The sequence below is a fragment of the Excalfactoria chinensis genome, chromosome 1 (genome assembly GCF_039878825.1).
Source record: "Excalfactoria chinensis isolate bCotChi1 chromosome 1, bCotChi1.hap2, whole genome shotgun sequence".
NCBI lineage: Eukaryota > Metazoa > Chordata > Aves > Galliformes > Phasianidae > Excalfactoria > Excalfactoria chinensis.
This window is the reverse complement of record NC_092825.1, coordinates 2,776,557-2,796,579: the sequence shown is the minus strand read 5'-3', so window position 1 is coordinate 2,796,579 and position 20,023 is coordinate 2,776,557. Positions and strand designations below refer to the sequence as shown.

At 43.4% G+C, this 20,023-nt stretch overlaps 1 protein-coding gene across 1 annotated transcript in view; it reads left to right on the top strand.

The window, feature by feature from the left end:
* Positions 1–5,303: 5,303 nt before the first annotated feature.
* The window catches only part of MKLN1 (muskelin 1), a 103,831-nt gene continuing 89,111 nt past the window's right edge, over positions 5,304–20,023 (top strand). Inside the window, exons 1-2 of the mRNA XM_072328293.1 lie at positions 5,304–5,425; positions 19,935–20,004. Coding sequence (XP_072184394.1) covers positions 5,334–5,425; positions 19,935–20,004 — 162 coding nt within the window. The 5' untranslated portion in view covers positions 5,304–5,333. The remainder of the gene's footprint in view (positions 5,426–19,934; positions 20,005–20,023) is intronic.

Here is a 20,023-nt window from a genome sequence, read left to right as displayed (position 1 = left end):
CTCCACCAGCCATGAATTGTGGCTACGTTTGGAGGGATACAAATGCTGAAACAAACTATTTTTTAATGCAGAGAGTAGAAGTTTAACAGAGAGGTCTTTAAAATAAAGCAGCAGAAGGAGTCCAAACCTAATAACAACAGCTCTAGCCATTGTGACTAACTACTCCATAAAATGTGTAATTACAGCACTATAGCAACTATTGAATTCCAAGGCACATTTTGCATCTGAAACACAGGACGGAGCATCCTCTCTGGGTGATTCAGAGCAATAATCACAATGCCCAAGCGCTTCACTTGGAAGGAGGAGAAGCAACGAAGCAAGGGATGAGCAGAGTGCAATGAGTGCACAAGCATGTCACCGTGAGAACACCGTGCACAGGATGCAAGCACCTGCCAGGGAAAGAATAAGTATTTTTAGCTGGGATTATCTTGTCTGCTTCCTAAGGGCACTCTCTGCCTTTGTGGAGGGGAGCACAATGTTGGCTGCATCACACCAGAGTCAACAGCACAGCGGTGACATTTGAGAGGTGCCTTTTACTGAAGCTCACTGAGTGTGAGTGTTATTTGTGCCCACCTAAGCAGCTTTTCCTGCCCTCAAGCACCCTATTTCAGTTCATGCAGGGCTGAGTACACAAGGGCACCAAGATCCTCTTTCCCCAGTGCAGTTCAGAGCCACTCGCATCCCCTTAAATGGCACTTCCTGGCTCAGATACACTCTCCTCCATTGTCTGGGGCATGTTTGCAGCTGGAGACTGATGAATGAAGCTGAGTTACTGACCTTGATGTAAAAAAAAAAAAAATAAAAAAAAATCATCATAGAAGTGTGTTTGTGCTTTGTAAAACAAGCCTTTTAAAGCTGGCATTTGTGCAAAGAAAAATGCCAATATGCATATGGAAGCTCTGGTATTTAAGGCCTCTTTCAACCTTCCAGACTGCCAACAAGCTTTCACTGATTCAAGCCTTTAACCAATGAACAGGTGCACTAAGAGCTGGTGAAGAGTTCTCAGACAGGTATTTAAGTGAATGGTCTAGGAACAGATGCTTGGATCAGAGTCTACACAACCAGACCTATTTTCTTATGCTGAAAGAAGTACTGTTTCACTGTGTTATAAGGAGGTACAGATGATCCCTTGCTCCAAATGGATGAGGGTAAGGGAAAAATTACGTCACCTGTCTCCGAGGCCTGCTCTCACCCCTCTTTTTATACAGAAATTCATTCAGGCTCTGCAGAAAATGCTTTTCAAACAGCCTCACCACAATTTTTTCCCCATTCACGCTAACAAAATGAGATAATAATTAGTGAGGCCAGTCTGGGAAAGTTTTTGGAATTGCTCTGGTCCTGCTCTGGTCCATAGGCTAATGGTGTTTTGCTTTGAAGATCCTATGGGAGGTCTTGGAAGATACCCTGCAGATGGAGCGCTGTGTAGGCAGGCAGGTTTACTTCCCCAGCACGGAGCACTGAGTTACAGCCAGGGCTTAGTTTTGCAGAGGGAGCTCACTTAGGTAAGCAAGCATTGCCAAAATCAGTTGTGACAATACTCGATCAGGCCAGTGCTCTGATTCTGCTCAGAAAACAATAGGTGTTTACACAGCTACAACCCACTGGAGGTTTTTGACTTGCTGAGCAATAAGACCCCAAATGTTACAGCTCTGCCTCATGTCCTTGGCTCTGTCCTGCTTTGGAAGGAAACATACTGTGGCCTGAACTGCCAATGCTATTTCCTCTCACTTGTCTTTAAAGGTCTCTTTTTCCAACAGCTGATCGGCTCTGCAGCTCCGGAGAGTACGTGAGATCCGGCTGGCCCACGGTCTAGCTGGTATGGCTGTGTGCCATGTTGTTGTTTGTATTGCTTTCATTTTTTTGGCGTTACTTGGCTCTTCCAGGCAACTTGTTTTCATCCTGAACTATGCGCTCATTACATATCCAAACACCCACGCAGGTTTTGCATGAGGAAACTCGAAACACACGCGCAGCAGAGGAGCAAATTTGCAAAGGGGGCAACGAGATATTTGCCTCGAGGCAGACACAAACAATTGTCAGATCCCTGAGCTGTCCGTGGTTGGATTTCAGACCTACTGATGACCAGTGTGTTAACGCTGTGTGCACATCCTCCTGGCAGAGAGATGCAAGGGATATCTCCCGTGGTCACCTTCAACACCCCCAGCTACTGTTTGCGGCACACATCCAGTGACCTCCTAGCTGTGCCCCAAAAGCTGAACGGACCCACTTTTGCTCCTCTGCTGCCCTTCATGGCCCCATCTCCACTCCAGCCAGCTGCTGCCTGCAGGGATTCACCAGTCCCCAGCCAGCTCAGGTCCTGCAGATGCCTAAATGCACTGGCAGATTTCAGCAAGATTCCAAGAGATGGGGATAGAAACATGCCTGCTCAGCATGATGGTTGTGTCATAAGCATCCTCTTTTTGGGTTTTTTCCACAGAGCAGAGGGTCTGAGTGATTGCTAGAGGTGGTACAAAGCAGCATCAGTGCCATTGGAGAGCTCAGTTGCACAGATCCAGTGTTGAAGTAACACAGTAAACTTGCAGACCTTAGAAAAGCAGGGCTCAGATACTCAAGTTTTCTGCGTCTCTCCCATTTTTACAGCCCCACCGCTGCTGCAGTTGAGCTCCAACAGACGCAGCAGTGAGCTCAGCTGGAGGCTTGCAGGCCGTCCAAATCTGCGGCACGCCGCACTCCTCCCTGCCGTGCCAGGCCTGCTCTGAGCGTGGAAAAACCCTCTCCCAGCTACTGCCAGGATCTGTGCAGTGCTAGGGAGGCTGAGCCCAAGAAGCTGGGAGACTTGGTTTGCAGATTGGGATTGCTTTGCTTTCTTGCATCCTTCCCTGCTTCCTGCACTGCAAACGAATAAAGATTTTCCAAGGCTGTCAGTACTGCGTATCTCACCAACGTTTGCTTCTTTAGGTCCAAATTGCGCTAAAAATAAGCTGGCTTGGCATTCACATCTTGATTCAAGTGGTAACAGGACACTGGGCAGAGAAACTCCTGGGGCTATGTGCTCTGTGCAGCAGCGAGTAGCGAGCTGACGGCGTTCCCTCTGCCTCCTCCCTGCTGCAGGCATGGAGCTGGCACTCATCACTTGCTGCAACCTCCAAAATTTCATACTTAGAGGTTACAGTTTTATATGGCATCGCTCCTCTCTGGCTCCTTGTTAGTGAGGCTCCAAATGCCAAGGTAGAATATTTTCTCCTGGAGGAGGGAGTAAATTATTAGCAAGATCCTCAGTAAACTATTTCCTTTAATACTCTGGTGGTAAATCGCAGGGAAAAAAAGCCACACACATACACACACACACAAAAAAAAAAAACAACCCCAAACCCTGAAGGCTTTGGGTGAATGAACTTTTAAATGCCACATTAAGACCTCAAACTTCAAAAAACCTCATTAGTGCAGCAGCAGAGGTAGAGCTGTAGAAGGGCTGTGCTACCTTGCGTGCAAGTTTTTGCTGCGCTGATGCATTAAGAAGCACCATTCCCTCAGGTCCCGAAATAGGGTCTCAAGACAATGCGCTTGCTGCTCCCCCTCACTTTTGAGATCCTCAGCCTCCAAGGCTGCTGCAAGAACGTTTCATCCGCGGCCAGATTTTGTTGCAGTGTTCTCACTTGATTTCTTAAAATAAATGGTGAAAAAAAGAAAAAAAAATATCCTCGTGTTAATTTAATCTAGCCAGGCATTTTGCTGTCCTGCCTGATAATATCTCTGCAATCTGTCATTTCCAACTGACAGCTGTTTATTTGTTGTCGCCTTATCGGTGTTTTTCTTGTTATTTTAGTTTTGTTTTTATCCCCGGTCTTGAAATCTCTCCTCTTATTTCTCAAGCATCCCAATATTGCTTTAGGGATTCCTCAAATCTTCCCTTCACTTTGGTGGGGGTTCGATCTCCAGTTTACACGCTTGGAAATTACAAGGGTGTTTGCAATTTCAGGTCCATTTGTATAGCAGGAAGAAGCACTGAAAAACATCATGGCACGAAACAGAGATCACAATGTGAGCATCCCTCACCAGAGACCACACTGTAAACCTGAAGAAGTCTTGGCACCGCTGGAGGATTATTCAGCAGCACTGATAGCAACGGATGAAGTGATTAAATGCGTGTTATTCAGTAGAATTCACAAGGAAAGAAAAAGAAAGAAAAAAGAAGTTATTAAATACGACAATGCGCAAGACATGGGAAACCACTTCTATTCCTTCCCACAGTCTGGACCTCAAGGTAACCCTTTCATGGAGCATTCAGATGAGCTGTGGTATGGACCATAAAAGAGACAAGAAAAGAAGCCCAATAACCTCAATAATTATAAGCGCCCTCCACTCAGTTTCCAGTTTCTTGTACATTGTTGGTCAAGCATTAAATCTGGATGCCACTCAATTAGCTCATTTTTATTTCACTCATTACTAAGTCTTGTTTATATATTTACAGTTCTTTACGGTGACTTCGATTGCTCCAATTCCTTTTTAGGAAACAAAAGCATGTTGAAATTGACAGAACTGTCAAAACAAGCTGCTTCTGATCCTTACAAAGTACAGAGCTAAGTGGTGAAATACAGATAATGAAACGGAGCGAGAGAAAAGAGCTGCTCTGCTCACAGCAGGGATCAGCACAGGAGCTGGACGAAGTCACACATCATGCTGGGGTTTTGCTACAGCCCCTTCCTCACACAGCTCATGGAGCATCCCCCTCCTTGACCCTACAACCCACTGCAGCCCCTCAGGGCATCCCTCTACAACCCACAGCACCCATACAGCCTTGCAGACACAAACTACATCCAACCCCGGGCTCCACGGTGTCCTTTACCCACTGCAGCCCCACAGTGCTTCACAGTCCCACAGCCCCGTAGGCATTTCCCCACACCACTACAACCCCAAATTACATCCCACTTCAGCTCTTACAGCCCCAATGCTACATTAAAGCCCCACGGAGCACCCTCCTACATCTCACTACAGACCAATGGGGCAACCAAAACACACACACACAGCCCCAAATTACACCTCAGAGCCCTAATGCCCCTCCAAGCTCCACAAACCCACTGCAGCCCCCTACAAAGCCACACCCGATAGCCCACCACAGCACCCACAGCACTCTGCAGCCACAAATTACACCCCACCCCAAGCTCTACAGCACCTAATAACCCACTAAGCTCCCCAGAGACCCACCACGACCCTCAACGATCTACTAAGTCCCCCTCGCATCCCACCACAGCACAACCCACCTCAAGCGCCCCACAGCCCCTACATCGCCACCCGCGCGGCCCCTTTAAGAGCTCGGCTCCGCCCCTCCCGCGGTCGCTGTCGGGGCCGCGGCGGCCGCTGCTGACAACAAGATGGCGGCGGCGGGGCCGGCGGGCCCCGAGAGCCGGGTGCTGGGTTATACCTTGCACCGCTGGAGCAGCTTTTCCTCCACCTACTTGCCCGAGTGAGTCCGGTTTCGTGCTGAGCGTCCTGACGGGGCCTTTCGGGGGTGGGGGGAGGAGGTGGGAAGTATCGCGGAGTGAGTGTTGGGCCTGGTTGGGAGAGTGAGGCGGGCTAGGCCTGGTGTAGGCCTGGTGTGAGATGGGTGTTGGTGAGGAGCGATCTGAGGGGCTGGGGAGAAGGATGGGGGGGTTCTGGGGGGGTGTGGTGTGTGGGAGTGTGGTGGTTAGAGGGTTTTGGGGAGGATGTCTGAGGGAGCGTGATGTTAAGAGAGCTTGGGTGGGTGCTGTAGGTATAGGAGGGGGTTAAGGTTGGGGGTCGTAGAATGAGGGAATGGTTGGCTTGGGAATGGGTCTGTGCTGATAGGGTGAGTGATCAGCTTTTCAGGGGCTGTGTGTGTGTGGAAGAGGGTTAGAATTGGGGGATCTGCAGTGGAGAAAATGATCAGCGTGGGGGAATGTGTGCTTGAAGGAGTGTGGTTCCCATAGTGGAACGTGCCCTTGGGAGGGCATAGCAGATTTGGGAAGCTCTGTATGGAGTGGGTGGTGACCCAGAAGTTTTAGGGGGGCTGTGTATGGAGAAGTGGTGGCTGGGAGGCTTTGGGGTGGGCTGGGTATGGAGACATTGTGGTCCTGAGGTAGTGGTGGGCTGCATGGATGGGAGTGGTGATCCTAAGGTTTTTGGGGGACTGCATGAGTGTGGTGACTGAAAAGTTTTGGGGGAGGGGGCTGTTTGTGTGGGTGCTTGTCAGCATTCAGGAGTGCTGTGTGTATGGCAGTGAAGTGGTCAGTATTAGGGAGGTTGCATGTGAGGAGGAATGGTGGTCCAAAGGCTGTATGGTGTTGGATCCTCATCAAGTTTGGAGGACTGTGTGAATGACAGTGTCAGTTTATGTGGGCGGAGGGGGAAGAATGTGAGGAAGGATTTCCATTAGCCCGTAGGTGTTGAGGGAAGGATCTGTGGGGAAGGATGGTCAGGCTTTGGGGGTTTGTGTCTGTGGGGAAGGGTACTCAGCAGGGCTTGGGTGGGCTGTTTGTGTGGGAGGGGGTGTTTATCGTGCTTGAGGATGTCCAGAGTGCATGAGTTTAATCTGAGGGAAAGAGTTGGTCAGAAGCTTTGGGAGACTGTGTATGTAGGGAGGAATAGTCAGTAGAATTTGGGGGGGCTGTGTGTGGGAGTGGTGCTCAGCATGTCTTGGGGGGGTGTCCTGTGGGCTGGAGGGGTGGTCAGCAGTTTGGGAGCTTTAGGAGCAGGAGGTGATCAGTAGGTTTAAGGGGGCTGTGTGCATGGTGGGGGGTCAGCCAGGTGGATAACCTGCCCTGAGGGCTATATGGGGAGGGGTTGATATGCATGGAGGTCTGGTGAGATGCTGAATTTGTTTGGAGCAGGCTGGAGGGATGCACTGAGACACCAGTCTTTGGGGAGGCTGAGGGGAACAATCATCTGCTATGGGTAAGGGAGATGGCTTGGGGAGGAGATGCAGACTTTCACCCCCAGTTTTGGGCTCAGCATCATGCAGTGAAGATAGACTGGTCACCAGGATGCGGGGAAAAGGATAAGTCAACTCCCCCTGCACAAACACCGTTCTGCACGTTTGGGGCAAGTCAGGTGCCTGTGGCAATGTGTTTTTTGGCAGCCTGGCTTCCTCTCCTGCCCCTGACCCCTGAAACCCTGGTGGCTGGCAGCGTGGTAAATGGTCACCTGCGATTTATGTGTGGTTTTGGGGGAAGGGGGTCACCTGGTGCCAACTTGTTTTGATTTTGTTTTGACTTTGAGCTCTGTGAGCAAGAGGTTGTGTTTTAAAGTAATCAGGTTGTTCTGGAAGTGAAGTTTGTAGTGAATGTAATGTGGTCTTGTATGTATTTTTTTCACCATCCTGTCATGTTAGCTGCAGTGCTGGAGGGCAGTTAGGAGTACTTTGTATGGACACCTCAGTCATGCAAGCTTAGAGTTTTATATAATGATTAATGGCCCTGGATTTTACAATCTCTGGTTAAGGTAACTTTGTCAACAAGTCTCAACAAGTGTTGATTGCTATATTTGTTAATTGTTAGTTTTTATGGATCATCTCTACTTGCCAAAACGAGGTCAAACTTTAACAAAAGTTTTTCCAACTAAACTCACAGTGGTTGTATCTTTAAGTACATTTGCTTGCTTAGATATTAGAAAAACTGGGTATATATATATATATTCTGATTATTTTTTGTGACTATTTGTAACCCATTTGTCTTTTTTCCCTTAAAAAGACTGTAAGGCATTTTTTTTCAGGTCTGTGATTGTAGTTGTCATTATAAATTGTTGTAACCCAGATGGAAGGGTGACAGTCCATTATTGATCTCACTGATGCAATATAAAACAATAATGCTCACTTTCTCCTGGATATTCCTTTCCAAGGCTCCCATTAGGTTTTGTTGTTGTTGCAGACTCTTGTTAGGAATTAATGTTGATGTGGCCTCTTCACTGCTGCCCAAAGACCTTAATGTCATTGCAATCTGTGATATTATTCTGTTTCCTGTAACAGTGTTCGTATTTTACAAATGCATGACCTCACATTTTGCTGTTTTTTAATAGAGTGTTCAAGTGTCCTTATTGTTATAAGTAGTTGGAATGGCTTTTGAGCATTGTTCAGTGATGGGGTTATGGAGCTTGGTATGAGGTATGCTGGTCCTTATGCTTGGGTGCTACCTTCTCATCAGCACTGACAATACCAGGCAAAGACTCGTGTTGAAAACAGCCCTTAAGAAAGCTTGGTTTTGCTGTCTGCTAATGTTTGATTCCCATGTTCTGGGAGGGAGTTTAAATGTGATCTCAATTGGAAGGAGAAGGCTCTGACCTGTGACTGAAGATAAGATTCTCAGAAGGCGAAAGCTTACGAAGAAAATCATATAGGAGAGTGGGTACTTGGAAATAGAGGGAAGATGGAACACTTTAAAGCTGATGGTAAGGGATCATAATGTACTGTAGGAGAAATGTGCAAACAAAGCTGAAAATGTCATCTTGTTTAACACACAGGTCAGAATTGTGCTGTTCAGGTCGGATATTGGGAGTTCTAGTTTGACTCCAGATGAAATACGTTTGAAAGCATAGTTAAGAAGGAAGCACTTTAACCTTAAATTGGAAGAGTCTTCAGCCATAGTCTGTGTAGGAATACTGTATTAAATACATTGCTTGTAATTGGGAGGATGCTTACTATTGCTGTGGCATGGTGAGTAGAGTGCTTGTGGAAGGGAAACAAAGTAGAATACCCATATTCCAGATCAACTAAGTATGATTTAAACGTGCTTCTTAAATAGTTGTATGGTTTTAAGTGTAAAAGCTGAAGGTATGAGACGTGAAATTTGTGTCACCACTTCCCAGTGAAGAGCTCTGTCCAGTGACTTACTTGCATCTGCTTATCAGATACTGAACTGATATGGAAACTTGTCAGTACACTGAAATCACTTAACTGTTCTTTTTCATTTAAAAAGAAAAAGGAAAAAAGTGATTTTTGGAGACTTTTTTTATCCCGTTTTAGTTTAGGGTCAGTAGTCTATTGGAAAATACCACTTTTAAGGTGCAGAGAGTTTATTTTAGTAAATACTAACTTCATTTCTGTTGTGTTGGTGGTACTAAGGGACTGGTTAGTGCTGAACCAAAGTTTGGCTCTATTACCAGTGCTAAGTTCATTGTGTATTTGCAAAGACCTTTCCAAGTGTCAAATGACAACTGTATTTCTCATATCTGCAAAAGAATGGCTTTAATTTTGTTTTTCAGGCTGCTGGAGTGTTTGTTGCTTTGTTGGAAAATCAACTTCCAGCAGCGAGGCTGACCTGGAAATGTCTTTAGAACTCAGTGGGCAGGACTGGAATAGTTGGTCTGGTGTCTAGTTCAGTCTGCATCATGGAGCGAGTTGAGCCTTTGGGAAGAAAACTGGTTCAAGAACAATTTTGTACTTGAAATATCTGGTATTTCCAGAGACACCGGTCTTCTGCTGAGAGGCTTCAGCCTGTTGAAAATGTTCAACACAGCAAGTTGGATGACACTTCCTCATCAGACCCTTCTTTGCCTACTTGCAGTTTGTCCTGGAAGGAGTGAAGCCATAGAATCATAGAATGGCCTGGGTTGAGAAAGACCATCTAGTTTCAACCCCCTGCTATGTTCAGGGTCGCCAGCCACCACACCAGGCTGCCCAGAGCCACATCCAGCCTGGCTTTGAATGCCTCCAGGGGCATCCACAACCTCCTTGGGCAACCAGTGCATCACCACCCTCTGTGTGAAAAACATCCTCCTGATATCCAACCTGAATCATGTGGGAGAGCTTCCCAGTGTCTGACCAGGGATTAGCCTAAGGGCTTTCCCACTACTGGCATTGATTACACCCAAAACAGCAGCAGTAAATACTGGATGTAGTTTGACATGGGCAGAGGGAGACCTGGGCTATTTTCCCCTGTCCCTCCTCTGGCTTTTTACAGAAAGTGATAGTTACATGCAATTACATGCCCTTCTCTACTGGAAAGTGCCTTATTACTGTACCCTAGGATTGTGGTTGCATCAGATTCCTGACTCGTGATGTCTTGTAGTTGGTAAATGTCCTCAGGTCCTTCTGGCACTTTTAATCTGGGATTTTCAGCAGTGTGGCTTCTAACAAGAAGCATTTTTTAGCCTCTTTTACTTTCTTTTACTGTCTTATTCTAGTGGGTGGGAAGCTTCGTGCCATTCCTGTTGTGCGTGTGTTTCTGTATGATACTTCTTCAGAAGCGTCACATTCTTGTGCTATTAAGAATGTAAGATCAGTTTCTAAGCTGGTGATTAAATTTCATCAGCAGCCTGCTTTGAACTGGTACTCACATCTTCATTGGAACCCCTTATTATTATTATTATTATTATTATTATTATTATTATTATTATTATTATTATTATTATTATTATTTCCTATTTAGTGATAGGACGAGGGGGAATGGCTTTAAACTGAGACAGGGGAGGTTTAGGTTAGATATTAGGAGGAAGTTTTAACCCAGAGGGTGGTGATGCACTGGAACAGGTTGCCCAAGGAAGTTGTGGATGCCCCATCCCTGGAGGCATTCAAAGCCAGGCTGGATGTGGCTCTGGGCAGCCTGGTCTGGTGGTTGGCAGCCCTGCACATGGCAGTGGGGTTGAAACCAGATGATCCTTGTGGTCCTTTTCAACCCAGGCAATTCTTTGATTCTGTGATTTCAGTATGAACTTCAGTTATTGCAGTAATCCCAGTCTTTTCCAGTTTAACAGTGGTACTGCATCAAGTGCTGAGGGCTGAATTTCTCTATTTCCTCCCTAAAAATCGTATGGGAACAAGAAGGTTTCAGCTGATTTGTAAAGTAAAAGATACTTGGATAATAATGTACAGGTGACTGGTAGCCTCCCAAGGTAAGAATACTTTTTAACTAAGGGTATGACAGCAAGTTCCTGCTCAGTCTAACCAACCATCTACTGCTATCTTGTCTTTACTCTGAAACAAAGACCTACTGTATGAATTCAAGGTATCCCAGAGCATTAGTAAGAAGTACTGAGAAGTGCATACCAAACTTTTTGGGTGAAGTCTTTAAAGATTTTGAAACAAAACATCAAACCCTTCCGCTGAAAATATTCTGGATGCCAACAACCAGATTTCTGTCACAAGAAAAAAACATGTTATTTGTGGCTAGTGCAACATGATTCCAAGTTTCTCCTGCCACATGAAACTGATGATTCAGAATCTGTATCTTTTAGGTTCATAAGTCTTGTTACAGATTCATCTAAGTCTTGAAGGATGTCACCCTTGCATTAAGGTCGGTCATGACTAACACGAAGGTTTGCTTTCCCTATTCTGTTTGCTGCTTACCGAGCTGTTTCAGTAACTAGCTGAAGGCATCTTCTAGTGAGGTCTCACCAGTTAAAAACTGCCTCAACTGCAGACAAGCAAAGCGTGCTTTAGAGCTTTTCTGGCAGGATGAACCAAGCTAATCAACCATACACTGGAAACTGTAATGATGCTGCCTGTTTCCCTGGTTTCTTAAATAGCTTTGGCTGTGCAGCAATAATGACTTCCACTTTAGCTGTAGGATCACAACTTTTGTTTTGTCCACAAGCCTGAGTCGTTTCCCTCCCCCCCACTTTAAAATGCCAGCTTTTAATTTCATTTGAACATTCTAATTTGGCCAGTTCACTTTCTTGGTTCAGTCACTTCATCCACGATATTGGATATTGGAAGATGAACAGGCACACCTGTTAGCTGTCTGTAATTATATGCTCATGGTGTGTTTGCAATATAGATCAATATGTGTCACATCTGCAAAGAGGAATGCGAGTGATGACAAATGAAGTGAGCTGGCTGAATCTGTTCTCCTCAGTAATTCTGAGAATCATGTTAGAAGTAGGATTTTATTTTTTTCCCCTTGTTTCTGTAGTTTTTCTGGATGTTTCTAGGTTTCTTTTCCTAAGAGGCACTTTGTCACTTCTGTAGCCTAGAATTTTTCTCCGGATGCTGAAATAGAATATTTTAAAGCTCAAATATGTCTGTAGGAAATCACTGCCTATGAACTGAATTAAGCTTAACTTGGCGAAAAGATGGAGTGGTGAGAGAGGGAGAGGTTGGGAGAGGTGAAAGGGTGAAGATGACCACAAAACAAAGTTGTTCATGCCTTACATCAGAAGTCTGTTACCTTGTTATAGAAGTTTCTTCCTGAGTGAAAGCACAAATGCTGAGAAACGAGGAGGAAATTCTTTATGCTTCGATTGAAATATAGCCATTATTTAGGAGGTTGGATGGTTTTATTCCCTGGCAGAATGGTGAAGGTAAACTGTTAATTGTTGTGATGTGACTAAGCTGGCATCACCTGTCGTACTTTTAAGCCTCTTCTGGGATGGCATTTTTGGGGAACGTTAAGAATGTTAAATTTTTGTTGGAGGTATTAACGTCATCAGATTATGGATCGTTTGTTCTGTATATGGTTTTATATCTTGCAAGCTTAATGAAGGCTTTCTAGGCTGTGATTACTAATTACTCACTTAAAGAGTAAAATACTATTTCAAGCATGTTTTCCTTTGGTAACTGTTGTTACTGCTGAGCCAGCATTTACAGTCTAATTTTTTTAATGGCAAAGAATATAGTTTCTTATTCTGCACATTCATCTTTTTAGCAAATCAGTGTTAAAACACACTGTTAGGTTTAACGCTACAATTGGTTTTATGATGCGATGATGACTTTTCTGTTGAGGTTAAATGGTATATTCAGTCCGTAGTTACGTGAAGGTCACATCTTCTATACTTCCAAAAGAAGCCAATTCTTCATTTGTTTTAGTTGCATCTAAATAGAAACCTCTTAAAGGGAGTGTATTATTTTACTACAGCCTGCAGAATATTGTAGGAGCAGCGGTTTGTAAGTTTAACTTGATCTGAACTGAGTAATATAACAGCTGCTGGCAGGGAAGAAGGTGGCTACAGTTTTAGTTATTGCTTAACACTCAGCATGCATATCATTGAGAAATTATTTCTTGGGTCAATTTGAATCAAGAAGCACGGCTGTTTATTTGAGTTGGGGGTAGCAGCCTGCATGCTTGAATTTAAACTTCAAAAGCAAATGCTTTAATAAAGCTTGCTGCTATGTGGGTACTTGCTACAACTCCTGAAAAATAGCACGATATTGATAATGGTGCATTGAATGTGATGGATTTTGTGTTTTCCTTGGAGCACACCAACTTTCCTCCCCGGCTTGGGTTTCCATTGCTGGGTTCTTAGTGCTGCTGCCGAGCTGTGGGAGGCAGTCTCTGGTGGAAGAAAATACATTGGGATTTGGTGAATTGACCTCTGAGTAAGGAACTGCTGAATGAGCTCCCACCCTCCTCTTCCTGATGGAGTGCTCTATGCTAACTTTCACTTTCTGTCTTCTAAAAAAAAACCCTGCCTTCTGCTGCAGGCTTCGGAGCCTGCCAAACCTGGAACTAATGCTGCCTTGGGAACCTGTATGCTTTAGCACGAGTTCATTTATATTGCTTCAAAGTAAGGAATTATTCCTTAATGTAGCACTAGGGGCAAATGGTTCTGATTTATAGCACGGTTTCCCAAATAGCCAATTCTAAACAGGCTGATATTCCTTCATTTTCCTGGGGCATTATTTGATTTTTCTGATTTCCCCAAGTAGGCTTGCATGATTTGTGGGATAACCTTGATTTTGAAGGGAAATGTAACGCAGGGAATGTTTTTGCATGGAATCAGGAAGACCTGTTTTTGCAGAATTTAGGTTTAAAGAAAAAAAGAAGTTCAGTTCTTGACAATAGTTTGGACATGACGTGCTTCTATCTCTTCTGTTGAACACAGTCCTCCTTAAATTCTTTTCCAGGCCTCATTTTTTTGGGTGAGCCTTTTACTGAGTGTGAAGTTACTGTGTTGATGAGTATTAAAGATGTGTTTATGGCTCTGTGAATTTATATCTTTACATATAATCAGGCTGTTTTATTGGATTCCTCCTTCGAGTGGAAATACGAAGTGTTGTGGCACGTAGGAGCGTTGTTGCAAAGCTGTGAAGTCATGGAAGATCTAAGCCTGCTACTTGGCCTGCGTCACGTTTTTCCATTTGTGAGTTAGTTAAGTAAAATCACTACCAAGAGGTTTGTGATCCTTCCAGAATGCAGCATAGAGGATTCACTCAGAAACGTGCTGGATGTAGCTTTCCACTTGTCATCTTGTAAAGGGTTTGTGGGGGGGGGGGAATGTAGCATTACTGTGCTGTGCTGCCAATACTTGGGAAGGTTTGGGAAGTGCATGTTCTGTGCCTTTTCTGGTAAATGCTGGCAGTAGAAATCTGTGTTCAAACTATCAGCCAAACTCCCATTTTCTCAGGAAGAAGTGCGTGGTTGTTTTGGGGTTTTTTAAACATACTAAGTAAATTAAGAACAGAACTTTGTAATAAATTGGCAGTGCCTGATGGTGACTTGAACTCCAATGAATTTTAACTATGGTTTTTCATCTCTCGACTACAGATCCAGTGTGCTGAAGGACTGAATCTACTCATCTTTCCTTAATATCAATGGGTAGAATTTGGGCTATTCGTGGTCTTTTTATCAAGCCTGGGATTTATTTCTATTGTGGGAATCTCCAGGAATGTCACTTAGGTTGAATGTACGAAATGCTGCTTCCCTTAGAGGTTTATGGATAGGTAGAAAGGTTGGATTTCAAGCATCCTTGAGTGTTTGATGTGTAGAAATGAGCTCTTATACGTAGTCCAGGTAACTCTTATGTGCACTAATATCAGCTCACTATTTCATCAGTTGGAAGAGTCTCTTTGTAAAAAAAATTAATCATAGAATTAATTACAGACCTCAGGATCATGAAGTCCAACTATCAGCCTAATCCTTCCGAGTCCCATCACCATGCTGTGTCCCTCAGTGCCATGTCTACATGTCTCCTAAATACTCTGAGGGATGGGGGCTCCTCCAGTGCTCTGGGCAGCCTGGCCTCCCTTTACATGAAGAATAGATCTCCCTGATATCTAGTCTAAACCCTCTCTGGTGCAGTGTGGGGTCATTTTTTGAGCATCTGAAGTTATTATTATTATTTTTTCTTAAATAGGCATTATGTACATGGGAGAGTTCTATTCTTTCTGTAATCTAACAATGTTTATTGTTAGTTTTAAAACCAAAGCTAGCTGGGAGAGAGAACAAACCTTTAACTTTTATGCTTCAAGGTTCTTTGTCACTTACTTTAATCACAAGTATAATCTGTGTAGAGTTAAGCTGATAGTCACTTGTGATGTCTGAAGTCCCAGTGATTACTATTATACGTGAATAAGCTTGACTTATTTTTCTCCCATTTGTTTCTCTGCTGTCCTGTGACTGACAGGTCCAACCTGGAGCTGGGGCCTCTTGCTGCTATGGATTTGGTTTGCTCATTGCTTGATGTAGTCAAATCCTCATCTGCAATTTTGCATTACTGAGTGTCACTGGGATAGAAGCTGTTTATCAGTGCTCTGATAACTCATTGGGAATTCACTACAGTGCTGCAATTTTAGTCACTATTGATAACATTTAATTCCTGGCATGTCAAGAAGAGACACCGTTGAATTGGAAATGCTTTGTTTAATGGAGGCTTGGTTGGACGTGGGGTGAAGAGGAGTGTGTTCTATGTCTGTGACAATGTCATTTTGTATTTGTTTGTTTTTTAATAAGAGCTTTTACCTGTCTCTGGGTTGGCAATGTGTAAAGATGGCTTAAAAGAAAAAAAGGAATTAGGTAAACTGATCACTAAAAGCTAAGTCTGAGAAACTGATTTGTATGAACTTATTTCTAGGCCTGAGCCAGATGATACCTATGTTGTTTTCCAGTGCAGTCAACTGTGATCCAATGACCACGTTTTTGTAGGGTGATAGTTCAAAGTTAGTGGTTTTTACATGCTCTGCTTGGCTATTTATCTTCTGACAGAAGCAAATTTATACTAAGTCGGTTGTGTTTGTGAAAAGGCTGCTGAGGAGATGGAAGCAAATTTAAGCATTAAGTTGACAAATCTCACAACAGTACAGTACTTCAAATTGAACATTTACGTACGTCATTACCTCCAGCATCTTTTGTCTTGCTGTGCAAGAGGCCCCTCCTGTGTGTGTTCCAATCAAGACATTTTCATGTTTTCATGCATTTATGCCATTTTAAAGAGGGAACTTTCACAACAGAAAGGAGAAAAACTTTACAATGAAATCTAGAAAGCTTTTATGGACAACCCTGAAAGCAAGTACTTTGTTGGCTTTCAGTCATGCTGCTTTCCTAGCCCTGCACATCCTTTTTGCCATTTAATGGTGTACTGCCTCAGTGGTTTCCTAGCAGAGCTACGTCTGAGTTCCAACTCCTCTTGGAGATATGTGCGTGCTCTTTTCTGCACAGCTGCTCTCTGAAGAGCAATTCTGAATGTGCCAAGCAGAGCTAGTGTTTTGGATTTGTTTATTCGTAAGGACTTGTTCCTAAAGTCATCGGTTTCTTTAATAGCAGCCTTCATGAAAATATTTAGGTTGAATGCAAATTGTATCAGCTTAAAATCTAAGTTGCAGTATGTTTTGCTAAGTCATCTCACTCCTTCCTTTTCTCCTCCCTTTTTCAAAAGCTAAGAACAACTCTCCCTTTGTGATTGTCATACCAGAAAACACAGATTTTTTTTTTTGCACAGAGGAGTCCTCTGGAAATACCAGGCATGGGGACATCTTTGTGATCTCAGTGGAGATCAACCAGAGGTTCATACAGCAGACATAGCAGCATCTGGGTTGGTAAACGGGAAAAGTTATCTACTTCCAGCAGTTGCAGGAGCAATCTCTGCATGGGTAATAAAAAGAAACTTCCATTTTGTTCTGCCAAGTGTGCTTTCTACGTGAAGCAGACGGAACGATCTGCTACTCTCACTTGGCAAAGGGAGTGCCTACAGTAAAAGCTGAGATGCAAATAGCTGTGAAGGAAGCTAGTTTGAAGACTTGAGGCACACCAGTTCTGCTTTTGGACGTGTTCTTGCTAGTGGTGCAAATAAGGCTTTTGAGTGCAGGGTAAGAGTACCACAATGCAGCTGAGGTACCATGACGCTCATTTCTCTAGCAGCTTATAGGGGAGTGGTATTGAGAGTTCATGTCAGTGGGAACTCTTGGCCCAGCTGCTGTCATCTTTTTTCCTTTTGTGCTGGCATTATGGTAAGCTGGAGAACTGTTGTGACTGAAAAAGTTATTTATGCTACTCTCTTTTTATTATAGTTGCTGGTGGAGGAACGAGGAGGATCAAGCACAAGTGGGTGGAATAGTCACCCTTGGCAGTATTGTAGATTTATGCTAGACTAGATCTCATATCTGCAGTTCATGATTATGAATGATCTCAGACCATGTTTAATGTGTACTATTTTTTTTTTTTTTTCCGTAGGGAAAGCATGCTCAAAGTTATTGCCATTTGTGTTTGCAACTCCTTGAGCCGCTACCTTTAATTTCTTGTGACAGCCTGTGTTGAAAGTCATCAAGTCAGTGTAATTTTCATTTCTGAAGTTTCTCAGGTTTTAATTTAGGTGCTGTGTCTGAGATCATAGAGTCCTAGAATGACATGGGTTGAAAAGGACCATAATGACCATCTAGTTTCAACCCCCCAGCTATGTAAAGGGTCACCTACCACCAGACCAGGCTGCCCAGAGCCACATCCAGCCTGGCCTTGAATGCCTGCAGGGATGGGGCATCCGCAGCCTCCTTGCGCAACCTGTGCCAGGGCATATCTGAGTGAAAAACTTTTTCCTCCTGTTTAAGATTTCGACAGTGTCTGCAGAAAAGGGCTTTGCATGGCAAGAGGCATCTGTCACTAGGAGATGTTTGTTTTTTACTGCCTCAGGACTACTGGAATGCTTGAATTCTTCCAAGTTTCTGAGACCATAAATTTTCCTAAGCCATTACAGTAAATTAACTTTGTGCGGACCGAATTCTGTCCTCAATGTTTGTTTAATCTTATTATAAACTTATTAAACCATCCATGTATTTTTAAACTTTTTTTATAACTCTTGGTGATACTGTCTCTTCCCTTTAAAATTTTGTTTAGGCCTTAATTTAGTGTGAGCTTCCCATTCCTTTTCTCCCTGCGCATGGATTTCTCTCTCGTCGTACTGAATGAGCTCCTCATTGGTTGTGGCAAATTGATCTTTGACCTGGAGAAGCAAACAAATCTACTTCTAAAAATACGATCTTTGGGATCTGTCCCAGTTATAAAATGCCTCCTTCCAGCAGGGCATTATCTGACCATGTAACGGTGCCAATTTCTGCAAGTGTTGCTCAATGTATGAAGGGCCTTCCGTCTAATGTTTAAACAAATGTAATATCATTATAAATAAATTTTTTCTCTAGGGTGAATTGTTTCTTGCATGCGGGGTTAAAGCTTCCAGAGGAGAAAAGCAATACAGCATTAGGCTTTTTTTTTTGTCTGCTTTCATGTCCCTTAAGTGTTACAGAACAAGATTCAGATCTTCATAAGTAACTTTTTCTCTAGTCATAAAATGGTATCAAGACATCACTAAATATCATTTTGCCTTGCTCATGACATGCCATAGGAGACTATGGGTATGAGTCTTCTTAGAGCAAGTGTGTTTTGTTTTTTAGTTGTGACATAACTTCATGTCTGGCAACTTCTGTTTGAAACTTGTGTATCTTAACAGCGTCCAAAATCTTTCACTCTGTTCAATTGGTTCATTTTTTCCCTGCTGTAATTAAGAAAGACAGTAGCTATGTTTTCTTCTGGAGTTGAGCCTCTTTTTGCTGCAAACTTGGAGTTCCCAACTGAGTGACTAATTGCAAAGACTGATGCCTCAACCTTTTCTGTATTGATCAGCACGGGCAAGAGGGTAGCGTGTGTCTGTAAGCTGTTTTGATGCATTTTTTGCACTGGGCATGTGTCCATAAATCAGCTGATGTTGCTGTGTTGCTAAATGACATGTGATAGGAATGAGCGAAAGGGAGAAGGAGTTTGAGTTTTGTTCCCATGCCATATAAAATCCTGATGTATCTTCTGTAAAACCGGTAGACAACCATCTGCTATTATGTATTTGGAGGGGTCACCCTAGTCTGGTTCCTTGCCTCCTCATGGTGCAGGACTGTTTGGGTATCGTTGATAGTGCAGTGATTTTGGTCTTCCCAGTGTGGAAAGAGTGAGTTAATTTGTTAATGCTCAACCTCTAACTTAACCTCTTTCCCTTCTGAGCTTGCATACCAGTGTTGTTTTTCTCCTACACAGCAGATGTAGATGGCACAAGCCTTTCGATCACCGTGTCTTTTTCACTTTAAGTTTTACAAGCTGGCGGGATTGTTAGTTGGGCTTGTCCTGTCCAGCAGGTGCTGTTTCATTACCTCCTCATGAAGAATAATGTACTTTAACATAAATATTTTTGTTTTTAAACTCATCTTGGTGGTGAATTGAGGGATTACCTTACTATGCAGGAGAGAGGAAGAGGTCCTTCATGAGGATTATCATGAAATTGTTTCATTTTAGCCAACGTACTACTCTGAATTTGTTAATTACGTAGATGCTGTGCGATTTCAAACTGTATGAAAGCAATTAAAATGTTATCTTGTTGGCTGAAGCGTTGAACCTCTGATTCTTGTGTGTTGTTCTAGGCTTGTGGCTCATGAAAAATACGTGTTCAAATTTGGTGAGAGGTAGATGGTTATCTTCTATGCACCAACAAAACTTAAGTAGGTTAGCAGCTTACTCTCTCTGTTCAGTATGGCATACCTAATAAGGCAGAAATTTTGTCTTGCTGTCTTGCCTCTTATCATTTTTAACCTCATTGAAAAATTCCTATCTCATAGAGGTGAATGAGTCTTGGAGTTGTATTTTAATAGGTCTTGTGAAATAGAAAGTAGAATTTATATATATGATTTTAAATTCTACTTAGAGGAGGAGAACCTTAGTCTCTGCTGAGTTTTGTTAGTTGCTTGAGTTTGTTATTGATCTCTGTTGGACAGCTCCTACTGGGGATACAACTACCATGTTTAATTTTACTTAAATGACTTTTGGCTTCTTGTTTTTAAGGAACATTTTGGTGGACAAGCCCAATGATCAGTCCTCGAGGTGGTCTTCTGAAAGCAATTATCCTCCCCAGGTAAGCATCTGAATCTCGA